Source organism: Mirounga leonina, unplaced genomic scaffold (genome assembly GCF_011800145.1).
Source record: "Mirounga leonina isolate KUSES-001 unplaced genomic scaffold, KU_Mleo_1.0 Mir_174, whole genome shotgun sequence".
Taxonomy (NCBI): domain Eukaryota; kingdom Metazoa; phylum Chordata; class Mammalia; order Carnivora; family Phocidae; genus Mirounga; species Mirounga leonina.
The window spans coordinates 11557947-11579693 of record NW_023270451.1 but is presented as its reverse complement, the minus strand read 5'-3'; the positions used below and the strand labels follow the sequence as shown (position 1 = coordinate 11579693).

The 21747-nt window shown below is 33.9% G+C and overlaps 1 protein-coding gene across 1 annotated transcript in view; it reads left to right on the top strand.

Moving 5' to 3' along the window:
* Positions 1-21747, top strand: part of PCLO (piccolo presynaptic cytomatrix protein) — a 392880-nt gene that overhangs the window by 253567 nt on the left and 117566 nt on the right. Inside the window, exons 8-9 of the mRNA XM_035020471.1 lie at positions 1822-1958; positions 8437-8527. Coding sequence (XP_034876362.1) covers positions 1822-1958; positions 8437-8527 — 228 coding nt within the window. The remainder of the gene's footprint in view (positions 1-1821; positions 1959-8436; positions 8528-21747) is intronic.

Sequence of the window (21747 nt, the reverse complement as noted above, 5' to 3'; positions counted from 1 at the left end):
ACAAATTAATATTTTTTAATATGTATATCATAATTAGGGTATTTAACTTCTTTCTCTAGTTGATGATTAATTTTTCTGTTTCATTCATCTCCCAAACATTTATTGAATGTTATGGCATTTGCAAGGCATTGTTTTTAGTGTTGAGGGAGGAGGAAAAAAAAAGATCTGAGCCTTATCCTCAAGCAATTTAGAAGCTCCTATTAGAGATCAGATAAGCGCACATACAACCACAAACCAGGTATGTAATATTGCATTTCCTCAAATTGAAGAATGACTAAATTATGACACATCATCAATCATCATATTTATTTGGGGGACATGCTGTGGTTAATCAGAGGAGGTGACCACAGGACCAAGATCACAGGAGTTATGGAGGTGAGTAGTGGTGTATATGCTATGGGTTTGCCAGTCCTACCAGCAAAAATGTAATGGAAATTGCCTGGCAAAAAATGTGTTGGGAAGTTTTGGAAGAAAAGATAATCAAGAATATAGGCATAAAAAGAAACCTATGATGAGTTAGAAGAACTCAAAAGTATGGTTTTGTAGATGCTAGAATTTCAAGAAAGCCTAAGTTGATAACACCATCAACAAATCTTTCAGGATGAGAACTTGAGAAGGGCTGCTCCATCTGCCATTTAGAAAGCAACAGTGTAGGGCGCCTGGGTGGCTCAGTCGGTTAAGCGACTGCCTTCGGCTCAGGTCATGATCCCAGAGTCCTGGGATCGAGTCCCACATCGGACTCCCGGCTCAGTAGGGAGCCTGCTTCTCCCTCTGACCCTATCCCCTCTCATGCTGTTTCTCTCTCTCTCTCTCTCAAATAAATAAATAAAATCTTTAAAAAAAAAAAAAAGAGAAAGGAAAGCAACAGTGTATTTCCAGAGATCCTTTTTACAAATTAGGGATCCTTTTGCAAAGAATAAAACTTTATATGAAGTCAAATTCTATATATTAGGTAAAATGGGATTTTTTTGGTCACGAATTAATAGCTTTAAAAAAAAAGCCTTGGAAGTACTAAGAACTGAATGGGATGAATAATTTAAAATAATTATGTACTTAAATATGGTTACATTTTCAAAAAAGTATTCTAAGATGTCAAGTTTTGTCACATTGTAAGTATAAAAAGCAGTCAGTGAACTCTTCAATCTTATTCCTAAATCCATGGCCACATGGAAAATAATTGTTTAATTTTTAATAAAATATTCTAAATATACTTTAATAGTAGGCTACTAGGTGAGTATGGCACACATGTTCCTTGCAATAATACCTGGGATCCTCTTAGAAATAAATGTTTTCACTTATTTATCGAATGTCATAGAAATGTCTTGTTTTCAAAAATACTCACTTGATGTTCAAAGCCAGCAGCCACATGTTAGTGATTGATATGATAGTGGGAAAGTGACAGAATCTTCTGTAGTGAAGGAAGACATTTTTCTTAGATGTTAGTGGTGGGTGGTAGGTAGTGGGAAGAGATGAGGAGGTAGGAACTAAAGGGTTGAGGTTGAATAGAATGACTTCTGAGGAATATTCACTCGTTCATTTATTCAGTCACTATCTAAATTTCTTCTCATTTAAAATTTAATTTTGTTTTATTTTGCTCTGAGAGGTTGAACAAGTGTGTGCATTATTTTTTTTAAGTTATTCCATGGTACAAAATTTTTATCATAGTATTGGAAATGATTTTCTCATCCTCTTAGGAGTTGTATTTGAAATGCATGAATGGTTAACAAGCCTGGAGCATGTTGGTATTTCAGAACATCTGCTGTCCTCTATGATCTGTATTAGTTGTGGTTGCAATGTTTGATATTTCCTTGGTCTCCAAAGCCTATCATCTGCGTCGTGAAGAAACAGATTGGTTTGACAAACCCAGGGAGTCTCGTTTGGAAAATGGACATGGTCTGGATCGCAAACTACCAGAAAGATTGGTCCACTCTAGACCAGTTAGTCAACATCAAGAGCAAGTAAGTGCTATATTGAGAAATCTCTTTTAGATTTATCCCCCCCCACCACAAAAAAATCAGCCAATCCATCAATCAGTCAATCAAATAGTCGGTCATCCTAGAATGGTCTCAGTTATCCTAAAATGCATGGGACTTTTGTCAATCAAGTTCATAAAAAAATTTTTTTTCAGTAAATTAAAGTACTGAATAACTTACCTAATCATCCCTGGCTGTCAACATTGCAGCATAGCTGTAGTGCTTCTACTGGGCAATTTAAGTGATTCATTCTTCCAAAAGATAGTTAAATTTGTACAACATACCCAACACTGCTATGCAAGGACAATACATATAGCTCCTAAAGGCCTTACAGAATATTGGGTGAAATAGAGATGGGTAATTTCAGTGCTTTCCAGTAACAGTGTGTTCAGGTGTTAAGAAATAGCAAATAAGGGGGTGACCAAACCAAGTGAGCTGGGGACAGGGAACAAACGCTTCACTTTGGGAAAGAGGGGAACTTACATCTTAGAGTCTATTATATGGACATGTTTGTTTTATATTTATCTTTGGATTTTATCATCAGAAAAACTCAAACTAGATACTATTAATATCTATTCATTTTATGTTCTTTAAAGATTTATTTATTTTAGAGAGAAGGCGCGCGTGCATGTGTGAGCAGGGGAGGCGGCAGTGGTGGAGGAGGGGCAGAGGGAGAGGGAGAGAGAGAACCTCAAGCAGACTCCCAGCTGATCACGGAGCCTCGTGCAGGGCTCAGTCTCACAACCCTGAGATCACGACCTGAGCCCCCCAGGTGCCCCAATTAATATCTATTTATAAATGAAACTAAAACTTAGAGATAAATTTCACAGTTAGATAAATATGATACTAAAATTCATGGTCATCTTCACTTTAGAACAAATGAGGTGACGTTTGAGTGAATTTTGAAAGACACATAGGAGATCAACAGTTGGACAAATTGAGAGAGATTCCTCTGGTAAGCCCAGTGGCCTAAATCAGTTGCCTTAAGAGATCAGATATTTGCAGGCTATGTACCCATAATCATTAAAATACCCATAGAGAGAGTTATTTCATACACATTAATTCCTAAATAATCCTGTCTGATTAGTGATTCTCTGATATAGAAGACAACTCAATTTTGAACAACAAAGGTAAACCATATGAGCTTACTGTAATTTACTTCAGTGTTTGTCACGTTAAATTGTAAAAGAGACGACTTTCATCACACATATAAGTACCATTGAAAAGGTAGTATCTATACTCAAATTTGATTTCTTCCAAAGCAGTTTAAATTTTCATGAACAAATTTCTAGCTGTTAAATAGAATTTCTTTATCTCAGGAACATCTGGGTGGTTCAGTCAATTAAGGGGCCAACTCTTGATTTTGGCTCAGGTCATGATCTCAGGGTCCTGGCCTGGAGCCCCGCATCAGACTCCATGTTCAGTGAGGAGTCTGCTTCAGGATTCTCCCTCTCCCTCTGCCCTTCTCCCTGCTCTGTCTCTTTCTCTCTCTCTCTCTCTCTCACTCTCTCTCAAATAAATAAATCTTTAAAAAAAAAAAGAATTTATCTCAAAATTTTGTTCTGTATTGGTTTCATATATGCTATCATATTTTCTAGAAATCTTGGAATTATTTTCTATATATTATAAATATTTTTAGTTTTTGATATCTTTAATAAGATTATAGTTATTCCTATCCCCCACCCATCTTCCCTCTGGTAAACATGTGGGGGGGATGGGTCAAATAGGTGATGGAGATTAAGGAATACACTTATGATGAAAATAAATAATTAAATATTTTTTTGAAAAAGTGTTGGTTTAGGGCTGTGTTTACCTCTATATACATGTCCATATACTTCCATTTCTTTGTACTTCATTTCAGTGTATGAGACAATTGAATTAGACAGATTACCTTGTTATTAAAATCATATTTATAGCTGTAGTTCAATCTCAATTAGATCAGCCTAATGAGCAAGGAAAATAATAAAATCATTCTGAACATGTTTATAAAATGTAAATTTACCTCTTTTTATCTATAATTACTAAAATAATAAATCTGTCAGCTGAAAATAGCTTCCTTGAATATATTTTACTGTAAAAATCTCTCTATATTGACTTACTTTTTATATCTTACCTGTCTCCTTTGTTTCTTTGAAGTTTATTATTTCCCACAAACCTACATTTAGTCAATGAAAGCACAAATCCTTTAAAGAAATCTTAGTAAGATAAAATATATAAACTGGAGAGCTAGAAAATAACTCCCAATTATTTTCTGACATTACTATTTCCACAAATATTTAGAATAGTCTTGTCTAACTAATTTATTCAGCCAGTATTCTTGAAGGATACATTTTAACATAATCTGTGTCCACCTCAAAAAATATTTTCTGGAATTCTTTTGTATGTAGATGAAACATTATTAACCTTAATGGCACTTTTTGATTTTAATTTTCTGTTACTAACATCTGCAGATTTATGGTTTTAATCCACTGAGGATATAATACATCTTCTTTAAACAAAATACAGACCAATATAATGGCCAAAATTAAGCAGAATATATTTAAGAATCATTTCATGAATTTCCTGCTATTTTTTATAAAGTAGAAAATGTAAGGATCCTTGTTAGAATTATTTATAGGTAAATGTAATAAAATAATGTGTAATTTCTTATTAAAAGTTATTTTTTCCATTTAGTTTTTTACATTTTTTTATTTTTATATCTAACATACAGACCAAAAACTACACATGCAGTTACCAAAACTGCAAACAGGCAGAATTATAAACTACGTATAAAGTGAACAATAATATAACCAACACACAGACCAAGAAAGGGAATATGCTTGCCCCAGACACCCCTATGTGCCCCTTCCAGATGGTAATCCTCAACCTCCTTCAAAAAAGTAACAAATATGCTAACTTTTGTGACAATAATTTCTTTGTTGTTCTTTATAGTTTTTTCTAAACAAGCTATATAGAAGGTGACATATGTTTTGATTACATTTACCTAAAGCTAAAAAATCATGGTATTTTTTTGCATTAATATTTATCTTAAAGTACTGTTTTTGTCATTAACTCATCATAATTGTGTTTTGGTCTAGAGAGAATAGCAAAATGGTGCTCTTATTTTATTCACTTGTTTGATCTCTAATCATAAAAAGGTAATATTGAGCTCTTGGTACTAATAAACCCAGATGCTTTTATTTGGAAACTTAAACATAACAAGAATTTATACTCATAAAATGCCCTGCAGGCAAAAGTAATAAAACCAAATTGATTAATACAAACATGAACTTATCTGCTTTAAAAACATATAAAAATACATGAGAAACAGAAAATTTTTTCTGAATTTTTATTAGACTCAAGATCATCTTATTATTTGAATATATGCATCATATATATATATATATTTGAAAGGAAAGAAATATGGATTTGCTTTATTCACTTCATCTATAAATAGGGCTAATAGCCCTCACAGGGTAATTTTAAAGGTCAACACTTCTTGATTAGTATCAAATGCCTCCACGTTCTGCCCTTACGCCCATGTCTTCTGCAGTCTTCATGCAACTGCATTATTGAGGTACATTAAGCTCCTCTGAGAGAGCCATTCTTCCTCTATATTCTGGGCCTTTGGATATCCTGTTCCCTTTCCCTGAACAGCCCTCCTCTCATCTTGGCTCCTCTACTCATTACGTAGGTCTCCGTGTATGTGCCCCATCTTATAAGAAGCCTTCTCTCACACTACCACCACCACCTCCCCACACATCAGGGCAAGTATCCTTCCTTTGTGCTCCAATAGTATTGGATGCATTATGTCACAGGCTATGAGCTCCTAGAGAGCAGGGGCTCCCTGCTGCATCCACCGCAGTCCTATAAGGGCCTAGCACAGTACTTGGGAAGGACACTCTCTCCCCTGTATCTAGCATGCATGGTGTTTAGGAGAGGGAAAAAGATGAATGTCCCTATGAATAAACAGTATGTTAACACAAGTGTTATTATTTCATAAGTATGAAGGCTCAATTATTCATGAAAATATCTGTAGGTAGAGAAGAATCCTTTTGCTGGGAGGCATAAAGTTGATAGCCCTTTCAGTGCAGAATCACCAAAAGACAGTATTACCAGAGACACACAGTCGGGAAAAAGTGTGGGCACTACTTGACATCAGTCCTGCCCTCATTCCTACTCTTATTTGGCAGAAGCAACACTGACCCTGAAACTCCATCTGCTGGAGAACTCTGAACATTGACCTGCAAGGCTTAGAAAAAAGCTAAGATCCAACTAGTTCATACATGGAAGACAGATACCACTGCTTTCTACAGACTTTTGGTCACTTTGATCATAATTATGGCAGTTTCATGTTTTTGATTTTGTGAGTTCGTGATGCTAGCTATAGACAGTCTCTGAAATTACAGGAGGTGCTATGAGGTTTTCTGAAAGCAACATTTTATGGAAATGAAGATGCTAACATCCCTTCTACTAGCATCATCAGAGGTACAAATTAGAAGGTGATAATGGCTAGCTGATAAAACTCTGCTGAAAAGTTTGGAAAATCTTACAGCTCTCCTAGACTGTGCAACAAATGCACTTGAGTTTACATCGCCTTCTCCCTAGTCTAGAGAATTGGAAAGAATAGCATAATGAAAATGCATTTTCTTACTTTATTGTTGACCAAGTGGAAAAAAGTGACTTTTTAAGATTGTGGTCAAATAGAACATGAAATTAAAGATACTTAAAATGAAATCATGCCAATTTGAATTAGTTATCTACAGTACCAAAGCAAAATTCAGTTATATCTAATAGTTGTTGTATTTTCAATGAACATGGTTTAATTTTCAGTAAAAAAAAAGTAAGATCATTAAATGCAGATTGGGGAGGGAGGAATAAAAGTGGAAGAAGGGAAATAGAAGGAGAAAAGATGAAGGGAGGGAAAGTAAGAAAGGCAGAGGAGAGAAACTGAGAGGGAAGAAGAAAGCAGGCAGAGGTAGACAGATACCGACACAGAGAAAATAAGACGGAGAATCAAGGGAAAATGTATACACTCTTCTTGCCATGAATATAAATAAATAAGGTTCGGTGGCTTACGAAGTTATAGTGGCACAAATTATCTAGACGAACCGATTATACTGCCCATAATTTATTTGTAATCTTGCAAACAACAGTTCTACTTTGAAGAGTTCAGATAATATCCCTGGACTCAACAGGATTCTGCTGTTTGGGGAGTGTTTTCTGTTCATCAGAAACCTGATTAAGCTTATTCTTTCCTGAAGAGGAGAAAAGCGACAGGCTATAATTTAAGCTTGTGTTTTTCAATACATATTTTACTTTTAATATGTAGAATTTCAACAGTCTTACGGTGGATTTACACATTAAAACCACACGAGTATTCAAGGAATCACAAATCAACATCTCTTGGGTTCTAACTTCTATTTAATATTTTGGTTTAATTCTCTTACGGACTTCTTAAACATATTCTGAAATAGGTAATATTGCATGTCTCTTTACTAAACTTTATTTTGTTTGTAATTTTAGTCAAATTTTTCTAAGGTGATAGAACATTTCATACTAATAAAATCCTCAATATAGATATGACTAGATATTTCACTATTTTTATCTCGTATTGTTTCACAAATCTCATTTAAAAGCAAAGTACCATAAAATATAAAACATAAGTTTGCATTCACTAATTTGTTTCAGAAGTCTCATTTTGCCAGGGGAAAACAGCGATAATGCAATCTCTAGTATTCTCATATTCAAATCTCAAAAATGAGAATTGGGATCACAGGCTAGCCACAGTAGCTTTCAGCGTTGATGTTTCTACCCAAAGGAATGTCAACAGTAAATGAGGAATAACTCCATCAGTAACACAGCTTCGAATAAAAGGAAGGCCTCAGAAAGAATTACAATGAGCAAAAGCTTTATTTGTGTAGAACTAGCCTCAGCATCCAGTGTGCATTGGCACTTCTAGTAGGTATGCATAGCAAAAGCACAACTCTACAATAAAATCAAAGCAACACAAATGTAAAGCAGTCCTATTAGAGTGATAAAGATGTATAGTAGGAGGATTTTTTTTTCTGCCTTTTCTCCGCCAGCACCACTTAATTGCTAAAAATTAAAAATACCTTTCCATTTCTAGGCTGCCCAGAACAAAATCAGAGACTCACTCGTTTTCACATACGTTGTCTACCACTGTCATTGATGTACTACTATAGGAACAGACATCCTCTAGTACCTGTTAAGTGTGCCTATCAATTTCCCAAACACAGAAAATCAGTTTGCAAGAATGATTGGTTATAAAAATAAAGATCACAATCAACTCAGAAACTAATAATACTGTATAGTGTAAGATGCTTGAATTGTGATCATTTGAGAATCTGGTAATATTTTTTTATTGATTGAATCAACACACTTGAAACAAATCTAAATCTGTATATTGCATTTTAAGTGCCTTTAAACATTGATTGTTCACCTTATCATATGTATATCTTAGATTATACAGATGAACGGGAAGACTATGCACTACATCTTTCCTCATGCAAGGATAAAAATAACAAGAGACTCGAAGGATCACACAGTTTCAGGTAAAGGAAATCAAATAATCTACTTATTTTAATATCAGATTAGGATATGTATTTGGATTTCAGTTTAGATGACTTATCAAATTTTAGAAAATACTACTTTTTATGTCAAAATTGTGTTTTGGAGAATTTCAAAAAATAAGCAGGCTACACATTTGAAAATAAAAGATTATAAGGGCATGGTCATTAATATGACAAATTACTAAGTGGTACACATTTAGATCATTTTTTCCTTAATTGCATTTTTAAAACATACATGGCATTATAATACTGCATAATTATTGCTCTGAGCAATATGGCCACTGGTTTTAGAACTACAAAACATCCTTACACAGGTAGTAAAGATTTCTGATTCTTCTAAGGAATAAACCCCTCTATACCTTGTCAATTTGAACATTATCAATTATGCTGAGTTTTTGTTTGTTTACTTGTTTGTGTTCTTATGTGAACCAAAACGTATGACAGGTTTCTACGAACCAAAACGTATGACAGGTTTCTACGCTTTTTATTTTGAAAAAATTTTAGATTCCTAGAAAATTCTGGACTCCCAGAAAATAGTATGGTCAGTTCTTCTGCCCATCCTTTACTCAGTTTCCCTAATGTTAACATCTATCTAATAACGATCAGGAGATCAGAACCAGGAAGTTAACATTAGTTAATATGGTACTATTAAAACAGCTACAAGCCTTGGGTTGCCTGGCCGGCTCAGTCAGTAGAGCATGCAACTCTTGATCTCAGGGTTGTAGGTTCAAGCCCCACGTTGGGTGTAGAGATTACCTAGAAGTAAAATCTTTAAAACACACACACGCACATCTACAAGCCTTCTCTAGAGTTTTAGTTTTCCCACTTACCCACTAAATTCTTTTTTTTTTTCCCGGTCCAGGATCCTATACGGATCTCATATTGCATTTAGCTGTCATCCCTTCTTCATCTCCAGTCTGATAGTTTCGCAATCTTTGTGTTTCATGACCTTGATGCTTTTAAAAGATAATGGAATTTTTATATCATAAATTTTTTTTGTTTAGATCTTTGAGACAAAATATAAATTCTGTCAAAGTTAATGACTTTTGAAATATGAATAGTACCTGTCTTCTCATTCAAGTATATTCCTTGTTATAGACACTGTACATCAACAGAAAATATTCATAAATATATATGTTTATGTATATATATGAACATATGTAGAGGTGATATATCTAACATGGTATATATGCTGGAGGGTTTTTTTTTTTCCTGCAAGGACTGATATAACAAAGGACAAAAATAGATATTTTTTCAGTTTACTTGCTCCTGTTCTTTGCATATTTTAGACCATGGAGCATGAAGATGTGGAACAGGTTTTGCTTTGAGCACTTTTCCTCTCTTTATTTTCATAGAGAATGAATCGATTAAGAGTCTAATGCTGTTTTCCTTTTAAGATTGGGTAATTTTTCTCCTACCAGAGACAGATAATTTAAACTTTCATAGTTTTATTGCATGCACACTGTATTTTAAGCACTGATGAAAATTCCAGGGGTAAATCTTAAAATCCATGGGCTCTATGGATTGGAATAATTACAATGGAATAACTCTATGAAATAATTACTTCTACAAACTATTTCAGTTCCCTCCAGCTCATAAAGCAAAACAACATTGTACTTTCCAACAATGCCAAATTTTTTTTAGTGCAAACAACAGAAATCTTACTAAATCACCAGAATTCTATATCACTGTATCTATCTATCTTCTAGCTGTATTATTGCTTTTATACTGCATTAGTCATCCCCTCAACCTTCTTACCTGTCTTTTGCAACTTATTATTTTGTTTTATTAGGAAAAAAGTTTTAAAATATAGGAAAGACAGAAATGAGAGCTACTAATATCTCATTATAAATACTCTAGCCTGAAAACTAAATTCAGTTTCCTCTGTATATAGATTTTACGAAATGAGAAACAAGAATCATTGTTTTGAACAATATGTTTACTAGTAGCGTTCTGTATCATCTCTCTGCATACCCCTTTTTCTTTTGATATTTAATATAAAAATAAAAATATTTTCCCCATTATTTTCCCTTGCATTGAATACTACTGAATATATTTTCCATGTGTACTTGGGTAGCATAATTTCATAGTAAATGAAATGTTTTGAAGCAATTGATGTTTTCAAATAAATCTTCAGTACCTCAAAGGGATTTAAATACACGTATATGCAAAGCTAGAGTGAGAAATGACTTCTATGGCAAACAAGATCTAAAAGGTCTAAGCTAACGGCAGGCAAACGCTAGCACAGAGCATCTGTGCTCCTGGCTGATCTCTCCGTTGTTGGCCACTCAACCAAAAGCCTTTTTTGCTTAGCTGAACATTTGGTGATATTAAAGATTTACTGTTGTTTTTTGGCTATGGTTACCACTTTTGATGTTAACGTTTTTAATAAAAATTAAGGGTAGATTTTTTTTTTTTTTAGAGTTACATACTGAAATATTTGCAGAGGAAACAATATCTTGTCTGGGATTTCTTTCAAAATTAGTTGTGTGGAGAATGGTGAAGGAATAGATGAGAAAATTGACCATGATTTGATAATGATTGGAGTTGGAAGATTGACCACACTGGGTTTTATTATAGGCTTGCATTACTTTTTTATATGTATGACTTTTTCCATAATAAAAAAAATAAGTTCCTGTTTGTTTTTCATATTTAGAGAAAATGAGCAGTGGCTTGTAGCTTCATCAGTACTGAAAAAGCTATCTAACCAAAAATTTAAATGCCTTTGTAAACACGATAGGATGTAAGCAAGGAAGGAGTAAAGAATAAAATGTAATATATCTGCCCTCCCTAACAGAAGGTCCAAATAGTCATTAGTGCATTTTCATTTCGGTTATATAAACCCACTGAAAGTAGAAAAACTGTGTATCTTTTATGATAGTTTAATAAACCATTCTAGGGGTGCCTGGGTGGCTCAGTTGGTTAAGTGTCTACCTTCCACTCAGGTCATGATCCCAGAGTCCTGGATCAAGCCCTGCATCGGCATTGGGCCTTGGCATCTTAGGCTCCCTAGTCAGCGGGGAGCTTGCTTCTCTCTCTCTGCCCCTCCCCCACTCGTGCTCTCTCTCTTGCTCTCAAATAAATAAATGAAATCTTCTTTAAAAAATTAAAGAAAATAAACCACCCTAACAGGGTGTGTAGCGTTAAAATGTTTTATAAGAATTACGTGAAACAAGTATACCTCACAAAAAAAAAGAGAAAAAATATTTTTATTTTTTGGATTCAAAAAGAATTTCAAAATAGAAGACAGGAATAGAAAGTGTGTGTTTTATTTATTGTTTCCTCTGTGTGTTTCGCAAAGTTCGAGCAGGAGACCCTCATGGTTTCCAAGATTCTTTCAGGGGGTCCACAAAGAACTGTTTTCATAGTAAATGGTAAGGTAGCATTTGCCTTACACCCCCGTTTTCTTGTGAAAATGCGCAGCAGAGGTCTTTGGAGGTTACACGATATGTGCTATCACAACAGGCTGTACACAGAGCAGATATGAGCATTTAGCCGTATTTCATTTAGCTCAATTTTCAGTGGATTTGCAATAATGTGAAACAACACCACCCATCTCATAAGTGTTTTATTTTTAAAATACAGTCACTTTTATTAAAAATATAATTATTTTAACATAGAATGAGTTCATTTTAAATTTATGAATAAATGTTTTTAAATTCTCAGTCTTAAATTACGATACAGGCCTGTAATCCATATGAACAAAAGCTCTTTGAGGTCCTTAGTAATATTAAAGAGTATAAATGGCTATTTAAAACAAAATGTATGAGAACCATTACTCTAAGGATATTTATAGAGAACATTAAAAAAATATAAATAAGCTTTTCTTCTTCCTGTAAAAAAAACTATACAACATAAAATGTATTTTGCAACTGTTTTTATAACTTATATTGGATAAATTTTTAATTGTTAATATTTATTGAACACCCCTGGTGTGCTTTACATTGGGTTGATTGCTAGGGTAATAGAATGAACACAACACATATCCTTATCTACAACTTACTCGTAATTCAGTAGTAAAATCTGAAATATAAGTAATTATTACAATAGAATTTTAGGAATAACTTAGATAAAGCCAAGGAATTTATAAAACATTATTTTCATACCTATATACTTGTATGTATAAGTGTGTACGCACATATATTTATGTACCACTATTTATATTTCTGTGATGTTCACAGAGAGAAATACATGAATACAGTCTTCTTTTAAATGATCCATAATTTTTAGAACATAGATCCTTTGACTATTAACTGAAAACTTCAAAGATAGAGTGATAGGTACTGATCAACAACTGTATAATGATTTTGAAAGTCTTTATTCCACCAAACACAAGGCTGCAAAGTGGAGAGAATAGGTAGTGAATTTTAGCAGAAAGACCTGAGTTGGAGTTCAACTCTATTGCTTATTTAAATTTTGAGAATAAATTTGCTTATCTGGAAAATAAGACCAGCTCTATGTATCTCACATAATTGCAAATGAACCTAGCACAAAATCCTATACTTACTATACACTCCATGAATGTTATTTCCCTCTTCTCTTAGAGAGAAATTATCAGGGGAAAAAAGAATAAAATGTAATGCTCAAGAAATGAATCTGTTTCTTTTTTATTTCAAACCATCTTATGGCTCCAGAAACACAGCTGTTTCAAACAAGCCAAAGAAATTCTTCTGATTTCAAAAAAGATATTTGCTTATGTATGGTTCCATAACAGGCTGGCTACATCTGCAAGGCTAGAAAGACTAATTAGCAAGTGTAATAGGGAAGAACACTAAATATGTTTAGGTTCAAAAGACAGCAGTGTCTTCAGTGGAAATAGTGGCTCATTTTCTGTTCTTCGTTAGTCTACCCTCTTTATGAGCTTTTAGAAATAGGAGACAAATGTAACAGATCTCATTGGCTCTGAGTTGGTAGCAATGCCAAATATGGATAGCTCTTTTTTATTGTTATTATTTAAACTGCTTTAATAAGGTACAATTTACATATCATAAATGTATACATTGTAAGTGTAGAAATCGATTACTTTTAGTAAATGTATGGAGTTGTGTGACCATCACCACGATCTTGTTTTAGAACATTTCAGTCATTACAAAAATTTCCCTTGAGCCTGCTAGCAATATCCGCCTTCAACAGTCCTCTCCCAGCCACAGGTGAAAGATTTACTTTCAGTCTCTAAGTTTGCTTTTTCTGGGCATTTCATATAAATTGAATCATTCAGTGTGCAGTTTTGGTGTCTGGCTCCTTCACTTACCAACATTTTTGAAGTTATCTTTTTGTCACCTGTATCGGTAGATTGCTCTTTTTGTTGCCAAGTAGTCCATTATTTGGATAGTCTACATTTTTTTATCCATTGGATTTTCCCAGTTTTTAAATAATTTGCATACAAGTTTGAATTTGGACATATGATATTTTTTAATGGTTTCCTAGAAATGGAATTGTTGGGTTCTATGGTAAGTTTCTTTTTAACTATTTAAGAAACTGACAAATAGTTTTCCAAAAATGAGTGTACCTTATTACATTCTTTCCAGCAGTGTCTCATGGTTCTACTTTCTCCATGTCATAACCAACACTTGGTAATGGCTATCTTTTGGGGTGGGTGTGGATGAAAACTCATTGTTTTAACTTGCAATTTCCTAATAACTTATGTATGAGCATGTTTTCAGGTGACTATAAAAATGCATATGTCTTCTCTGGTGAAATGTCTGTTCAGATACTTTGCTAATTGTTTATTTGGGTTGTTTGTCTTCTTAATGAGTTGTAAGACTTCTTTACATATTTTGGATATAAGTCCTTTATAAGGTATATGACCTGAACATATTTTCTTCTAGTCTGTGTCTTGTGTTTTTATTTTCTTAACAGTTTATTTTAAAGGAAAAGTTTTACATTTCAATGGAATTCAATTTATCAGTATTTTTTTCTTTAGGGACCAGGCTGCTCCTGATAGAGTGTTAAGAACTATCCCAGGATCACAAAGATTTTCTTTTATTTTTTTATATCAGAAAGGTTATACATTTAGGTTTATGACCTATTTTGTGTTGTGTTTTGTATATGGTGTGAGGCAGAGGTCCATGGTCATTTATTTTAAAGCACAAATATGGATATCTGTTTGTGCGAGCATCTTAAAAAAAAATCCCCCATCGAATTGCTTTAGCACGTTTGTAAAAAACCAATCTACCATTAATACAAGGATTTATTTCTAGATTCTCAGTTCTCTTCTCTTTGAGTATGTGCCTGTTATCTCACCAATACTATACTCTCTTGTTTACAGTTAATTTATGTTAAGTTTTGGAATCTGGTAGTCTAAATCCTCCTTTTGAAAATTGTTTCAGCTACTGTAGATCCCTTTAATTTCCATAATATTTTAGCATCAGTCTGCTGGGATTATGACGGGGGTTGCCTTGAAATGATATACTCAACTAATGAATCATGTTATATCACATTATATCAAAAACTAATGATGTACTATACCTTGGCTAATTGAATTTAAATTAAAAAATAAAAATAAATAAAAATTTTTTAAAAATGTAAATGAAAGAATACTAAAAACAAAACTAAACAAAACAAAAAAATTATAGATCAGTTTTGAGAGAATTGCTATTTTAACAACACTGAACCAACCCATCCATGAACATGTACTATTTCTTCATTTACTTAGATCTTTAGTATTTTTCAGTAAGGTTTTATAGTTTTCAGTGTATAAGACTAGCATTTCTTTTGTTAAATATCTCTTAAATTATTTTATTCTTTTTGTTGCTATTATAAATGGAGTTGTTTTCTTAATTTCAATTTGGGCTATTCACTGCAATTTTATAGAAATACAATTAATTTTTGTATATTGATCTTTTAGCTTATAATCTTGCTAATGTTGTTTTTAGTTCTATGAGATTTTTTTTGTGGAATCATTAAGATTTACTAAGGATGCAAGTTCATGTCATCTACAAATAATGACAGTTTTACTTCTTCCATCCCAATTAGGACTGCTTAATTTTTTTTTTCCTTATTGCACTTGCTAAAACTTGCTGTACAATGTTGAACTGAGTAATGAGAGTAGACATCCTTGCTTTATTCCTAAAGAATGTTAGTGTCTAATTGTAATGAGAATGCAGGGACTCTGCCCTATACCTGCCATAGAGATCCTTCCTCTCCCCCCCTTCTTTAATACTCACTGGAAGAGATATTTTGGCCTAACATTTTAAAAAGCTGAGCAGAAATGTTTCAGAACAGCTTTAAAAGCCAACAACAGTTAGTTAACCTTATTTTAATTTTTTAAATAAAATTGGATTGCAGAGATGAGAGTTACAGGAGAAAGTGTAACTGTCATCCCGAGACAATGTATGTTCCGTTCTAACTGCTAGAACTTGAACAGGTCCTACAAAGTGAACCTTGACACAGAAATTTCTCCCTACTCATTCAGGATGATTTTTTCACTTTCATTCTCATTTTAAGAGTGCAGTTATATAAATACAATTTCTCATTGTAAGAGTACAGTTATATATGATACAATTTCTCACTGTAAACCTCTCAAATTATTTTTAGGGACAAACTGAGTATAAACCTATAGACACAGGGGCGCCTGGGTGGCTCAGTCAATTAAATGGCCAACTCTTGATTTCGGCTCAAGTCATGATCTCAGGGTTCTGGGATTGAACCCTGCATCAGACTCCATGCTCAGTGAGAAGTCTCCTTGAGAATTCTCTCTCTCTCCCTCAAACTCTGCCCCTTTCCACCCCCACATGCTTTCTCTCTCTCTTTCTCTCTCTGTCTCTCTCTCTCTGACTCTTTCTCTCAAAAAAATAAATCTTAAAAAAAAATACCCTATAGATATAAAATGCAGATCAGGTTGAATCTCTTCTAAAACTCACAACTTCTGCCTGGTAAATTTTAATGAAAGCTTGCACTCGTTTCCCGAGTAACAAAGGAAGTGTTTATTGTCCAGGCCAGTTCCACATCAACATCATCACTTCACCTGACATCTGTCAGGATAAATATTGCTTGTACAATTCTGTTCTTGCTAAGGCAGTGCTTTGCTTCTAACTGGAGGTTGGTTAGCACATTATTCTATACACTCTTCATAAAATTAAATTAAAGGAATTGATGTTTGATTCCATGAGAAGAAGGTGAAGACATTCAAGATATTTAACCTTAGAGAAGAGAGGACAAACAGAAATTTAAGGGTGTAAATCAGAAATGTACGTGAATTGGCTACAGGTAAATGGGCAATAAGAAATGAAATTCAATTAAAGGAGTAAGGATTTATATTGATCTCCTAGGATATTTTATTGGCAATTAGAGTCATGAGCAGAAGAATATAGAAAGAACAAGGATGTAGGAGTCATGAAAAAAAAAAATGGGCTCGAATCTTAACTTCTTTCCATGCTGGACAATGTGGGAAAGTTTCTAAATTTTCTTAGTCTCAGCTTCTTTGTCCTGAGATGATATGGACAGTACATAACATAAGAATTTGTAGAGATAATTTTTAATGTAAAAAAAAAAGTATAAGACACATAGAAGAAACTCTTCCTATTTTTGCCTCTCTCCCTGAAGATGATACTAAAGAGTTTGAAAAAAATCAAATAATATATTAAATACAAAAAAAAAAAATTGGCACACAGTACAGAAACCAAACAGAATTCATACAAAGTCATGTATTTTGAGACATTTGACAGTTAAAAGTTCAACAAATATGATGTAATAGAAAATTGGATGAAAATAAAGAAAAGCAACTCTCTTTTTGTTTAAAGCACAATCTCAATGGAATGTTCTTGAATATTCATAGCTGGTCACCTAGCAACATGTAACACTTCTTGTTCTTTTCAGGTAGTAGTAAGAATTTTTTAAATAGAGTAATGAAAATAACCAAAATAACTACATTAGATAACTCTTTAGTGAAAAGTATCTCCTGATATATACTGGAAGATAGAAGCTGTTGACTGTTGAATACTTCCTTCACCAATAGCAAATTGATTTTGATGAGAACAGGTTTAGACTGTAGTGCAGACATTATCTGGACACCTGGATTTTAGTTTTATGTCTAAGTGACTCTGCAAATTCAGAACTTCTCTTACCTAATCAGTTTCTCAATTCTTCCCAAAACTTGTGGTAATCATAACCATTATTATGCTACCAGGCTTGTGCGTACTTTGTTCTTTACAGATTTGCATACCAAGCTATAAGTATTAATCCAATTACATATTCATTTAACAGATACAGATGCAGTTCATATTTGTAATACAAATGCAAAAATACAAAAATGATTAAAACCGTAACACTAAAAAAGTAACAATTTCTTCTTTGTCATGTTTATTAAAGATATAAGATGGTATAAACATTTATGCATCAGTAGAAAAATAAAAATTATATTACATAAAACTCACATCAAGTAATCAATTTAATCAATTCCCGCTACTGATTAAATGGTGATTTAACTGACTTGACTGAGAATTGCTAGTTCCCAACATATTTCTTCTATCCTGATGGATTCTTCCTTTAATGGCGTAATTGCAATCCCTCTCATCACTCTCCTCTCTACAAGTGAACAGGGAAAGGAAGGGCTGGATGTGCTGTTCTCAAACCCATCCCTTCTGATTCCAAACCAGATGCTCTGGTGCTAACCAGATAGGAGATGCCTTGCTAGTCACTCATTTGGAGCAAGAGTGTGGGCTTCACTCTAGCTTTGCCATATTATTAGGTGTTGCCTTGAGCACTTAGCTTCGTAAAGCCTCATTTCCCTCATGTATAAACACGGGGCTTTGTTTGTTTTTTCTTTTTCTTTTAACATCCAAAGAGATAATGTAATTTTTAAGGCATTTTCTAAGAATAGAATACGATACAATTAAATTATTTTAACACCCTTATCGTTGATGCATTAGCCCCACGGGGGAAAAATAGGTGTTTTAGTATTTATCCATTCAATATTCATCCAATTATGTATTGAGTGTTGCCTAGATGCTGTATGCTTCCTACACATATTATACCAGAATCCCAGCATTGCAGAACTGATCACAGAGCTCTTCCTCTGTTTTTGTGGGACAAAGGGTAATTTTTTCATGGCCTGTCTTCTGCTCTGTCACTGCTCATTCACTGTGGTAACTACTATAAACACAAATGTTCCACAAGTTTTGCTACCAAGATAATGTCCATCTATATTGTGTGCACAGAAAACTCAGGATACAACTTTTAGCTTTGTATTAATTTTCTACTGATGTGTAACAAATTACCACAAATTTAATGGCTTAAAGCAGCTCACATTTAATATCTCACAGTTTTCTTGGGTCACCAATCCAGGCACAGCTTAACTGGGATCTCTGGTCAGGATCTCACAATGCTGCAGTCTGCATGATGCCTGAGCTGCGTTCTGTTGGGAATATCCTTCCAAGCTCCTCTGGTTATTGGCAGAATTCATTTCCTTCCATTATGGAAGTAGGCTCCCTGTTTTCTCCCTGGCTGTCAGCCAGGCCACTCTCAGCATCTAGAGGCTCCTCAGCATCTTGCCCTGTGGTGCTTTCTCCTAACCTCTCACACATGGCAGGTTACTTCTTCAGGGCCAGCAGCAAACTCTCATCTTAGTTGGCTAAGATAATATAATCATGGTAGTAACTATCACATTACCTTGTCAGATCCTATTGGTTAGAACTAAGTCACACATTCCTCCTGCCCTCAAAGGGAGGAGGTGCTTCCGGAAGTGACTCGCTGGGAGTCACAATAGATGATGTCTGCCACAATCTTCTGTTATCTCCAGAAGTACAAAAGGAACGCTTATTGCTAAGTTTTGAATTGCAATAGTATTTCTCTTCCTACTTATCTTTTATTAAATAAGACTGGCACTTATTCTGAAAAGCTCATCATAGCATTACAGTAATATAAGTTTAAACTGTTCTATTTCCACTGACAATATAGGGTTACATGAGTATCTTGCAATATAACAATTTTCTTTTACACACATAGTAAATGACCCCACTCCCAGACCTGGGTTGCCATCATGTGATCAATATCTAAACAAGTAAATATTAAGGCCATATCTATAGGAGTGCCTATGTGGCTCAGTCGGTTAAGCTTCTGCCTTCAGCTCAGGTTATGGTCTGGGGATCCTGGGATGGAGCCCTGCGTCAGGCTCCCTGATCAGCAAGGAGCCTGCTTCTTCTCCCTCTCCCTGCCCCCAGCTCATGCTCATTCTATCTCTCTCTCTTTCAAATAAATAAAAATCTTAAAAAACAAAGGCCAAATCTATAAATTGACCCTATCTTTTAACTTTGTAACATCCAATTTCATATCAAAGAATTATTTCATTTTGGACCCTAAGTACTGCTAAATGAATTAAGTTTATTTTTAATTTCCTTTTATTGGAGTATCATACAAACATCTCAGTTTTGGTCTTTCTGATTATAATTTTGCATTTGCCTTAAATAAGTTAAAATAAAGAAATAAATCCATGTGTTATTGAATGAATGAAGCATGATTTTTTTAGTATGGCAGTCCTGGGAAATTTTCTTGGTGGGAATTATTTCTGAAGTATTTCAGGAGAGAGAAATCCTATGCACCTTTAATAAAATTACTTTACCGGTGTACAAAGTATCTTTTATTTGAAAGATGTTGTTCAACAAAGCCAGAATTCCAGTGTCTTTTGATACTTGTGACTTTTTTACATCTATCTATGCACATAATGTTTTATATACACATGTATTTGTGTATATATTTGGAAGATATGTGTCAGGTTATTCCTAGAAAGTTTATTGTAAGCTCTAAGGAGTGATTGTGGGAGCATCTGAAACATCAGCAGCCTTCCTGTTCTCCAGCTGTTGGATGCAATGGCCCCGTAGGAATAGGATCCCATCATCTCCTGGGCATAGAGATCTCCTGGGCAGGGCATAGATAAGGAGATATGAAAGAAAGTAACCCTCAACTCCCCTTCGTGCCTCGGGTGATTGCAAGTGCAGATATCCCGTTCCTCCCTTATTCCATAACCTCCTCCTTGTGTGCCTGCACATAGGGGAGGGTACAGACCTGCTTTCTGGCTTCAAGATAATTGCCATCTCTTTGTATTCCCTCCCCATGCTTTGATACATCTGTCCTTGCTTTGCTGATAAAAAACAAAATAAAATTTATGTGCAGAATTCAGCTGCTGCTACTCTCCCTTGTAGAGGCAGCCCTGTATGACCCCTCAGATTGGTATCTGAGAGCATTATTTCGGTGCGCGATGACAGATATGTGTGTATATATACATATATATATAATGTTTTATATACGTATCTGTATGTGTGTATATATGGAAGATATGTGTGTGTGTATATATATATGTATATGTATATATGTCTTCCTTATTTCCGATACCAATGGCCATTTCAGTCATATGGCCCAACTTGGGCCCATCTCTTCTGGTATGGTATAAGTATGAATAGCGTTTTAGACATGCTTTGTGTTGCATTTTTATCTTAGTATTAGTCTTATTACATTAGAAAAGAAGAATGCAAACTTTTGTTCATGGAAATGTGACAAAAAATGTTCTCTCTGAATCCTTCATATATGTAAAGGGTATGTATTTAACACTAGGAAAAAGAATGCTACAGAGCAATTGACTGGATTAGAAAAAGCTAATGGAAATAGTTGAGTATGTAATTTGTATACTGAGGTTTAGAGTCAGATTAGATTTCGTATTAAGGTGGTGTTTCCATTTTGATGCTGCTGGAAACAATCAAGTAGGGATTGTTATTAAAGCAAGTGATATGTGTTGTTGTATTTGTAGGAATGTTTTTCTCATAAAGAACAAAAATTAGTAAAAATAAAGAAAAATGGTGAAGTAATAAAATATTTTGGGGTCTTTATGTTCAAGTATTAATGAATTAATGTAGCATTTGATAAGAACACAAAGGAGAAATTACTATGGTTTTTTTTAATATAAGTTGGTATATTTTCCTAAATATTTATATAGATAATTTATAACCTAGAAATTAGTAGGTGAAAGAATATAAAAATAAACTTTCACAGTCTCACTCAGGAGTATAATTAATGTATAAACTATAAAAATAGATTTAATTGAACTATCCTTTGGGGACTTTTCCATTATCTTTAATACTTCATTAGCATTAATATTTATATAGATAATCTTTCTTCTTCAGCCCAACTAATGACATGACTAAATTGCAGTATATCATGATCCTGTGATAACTTTATTGTGAATAATAAACTCCATTGATTTAAGGACTACT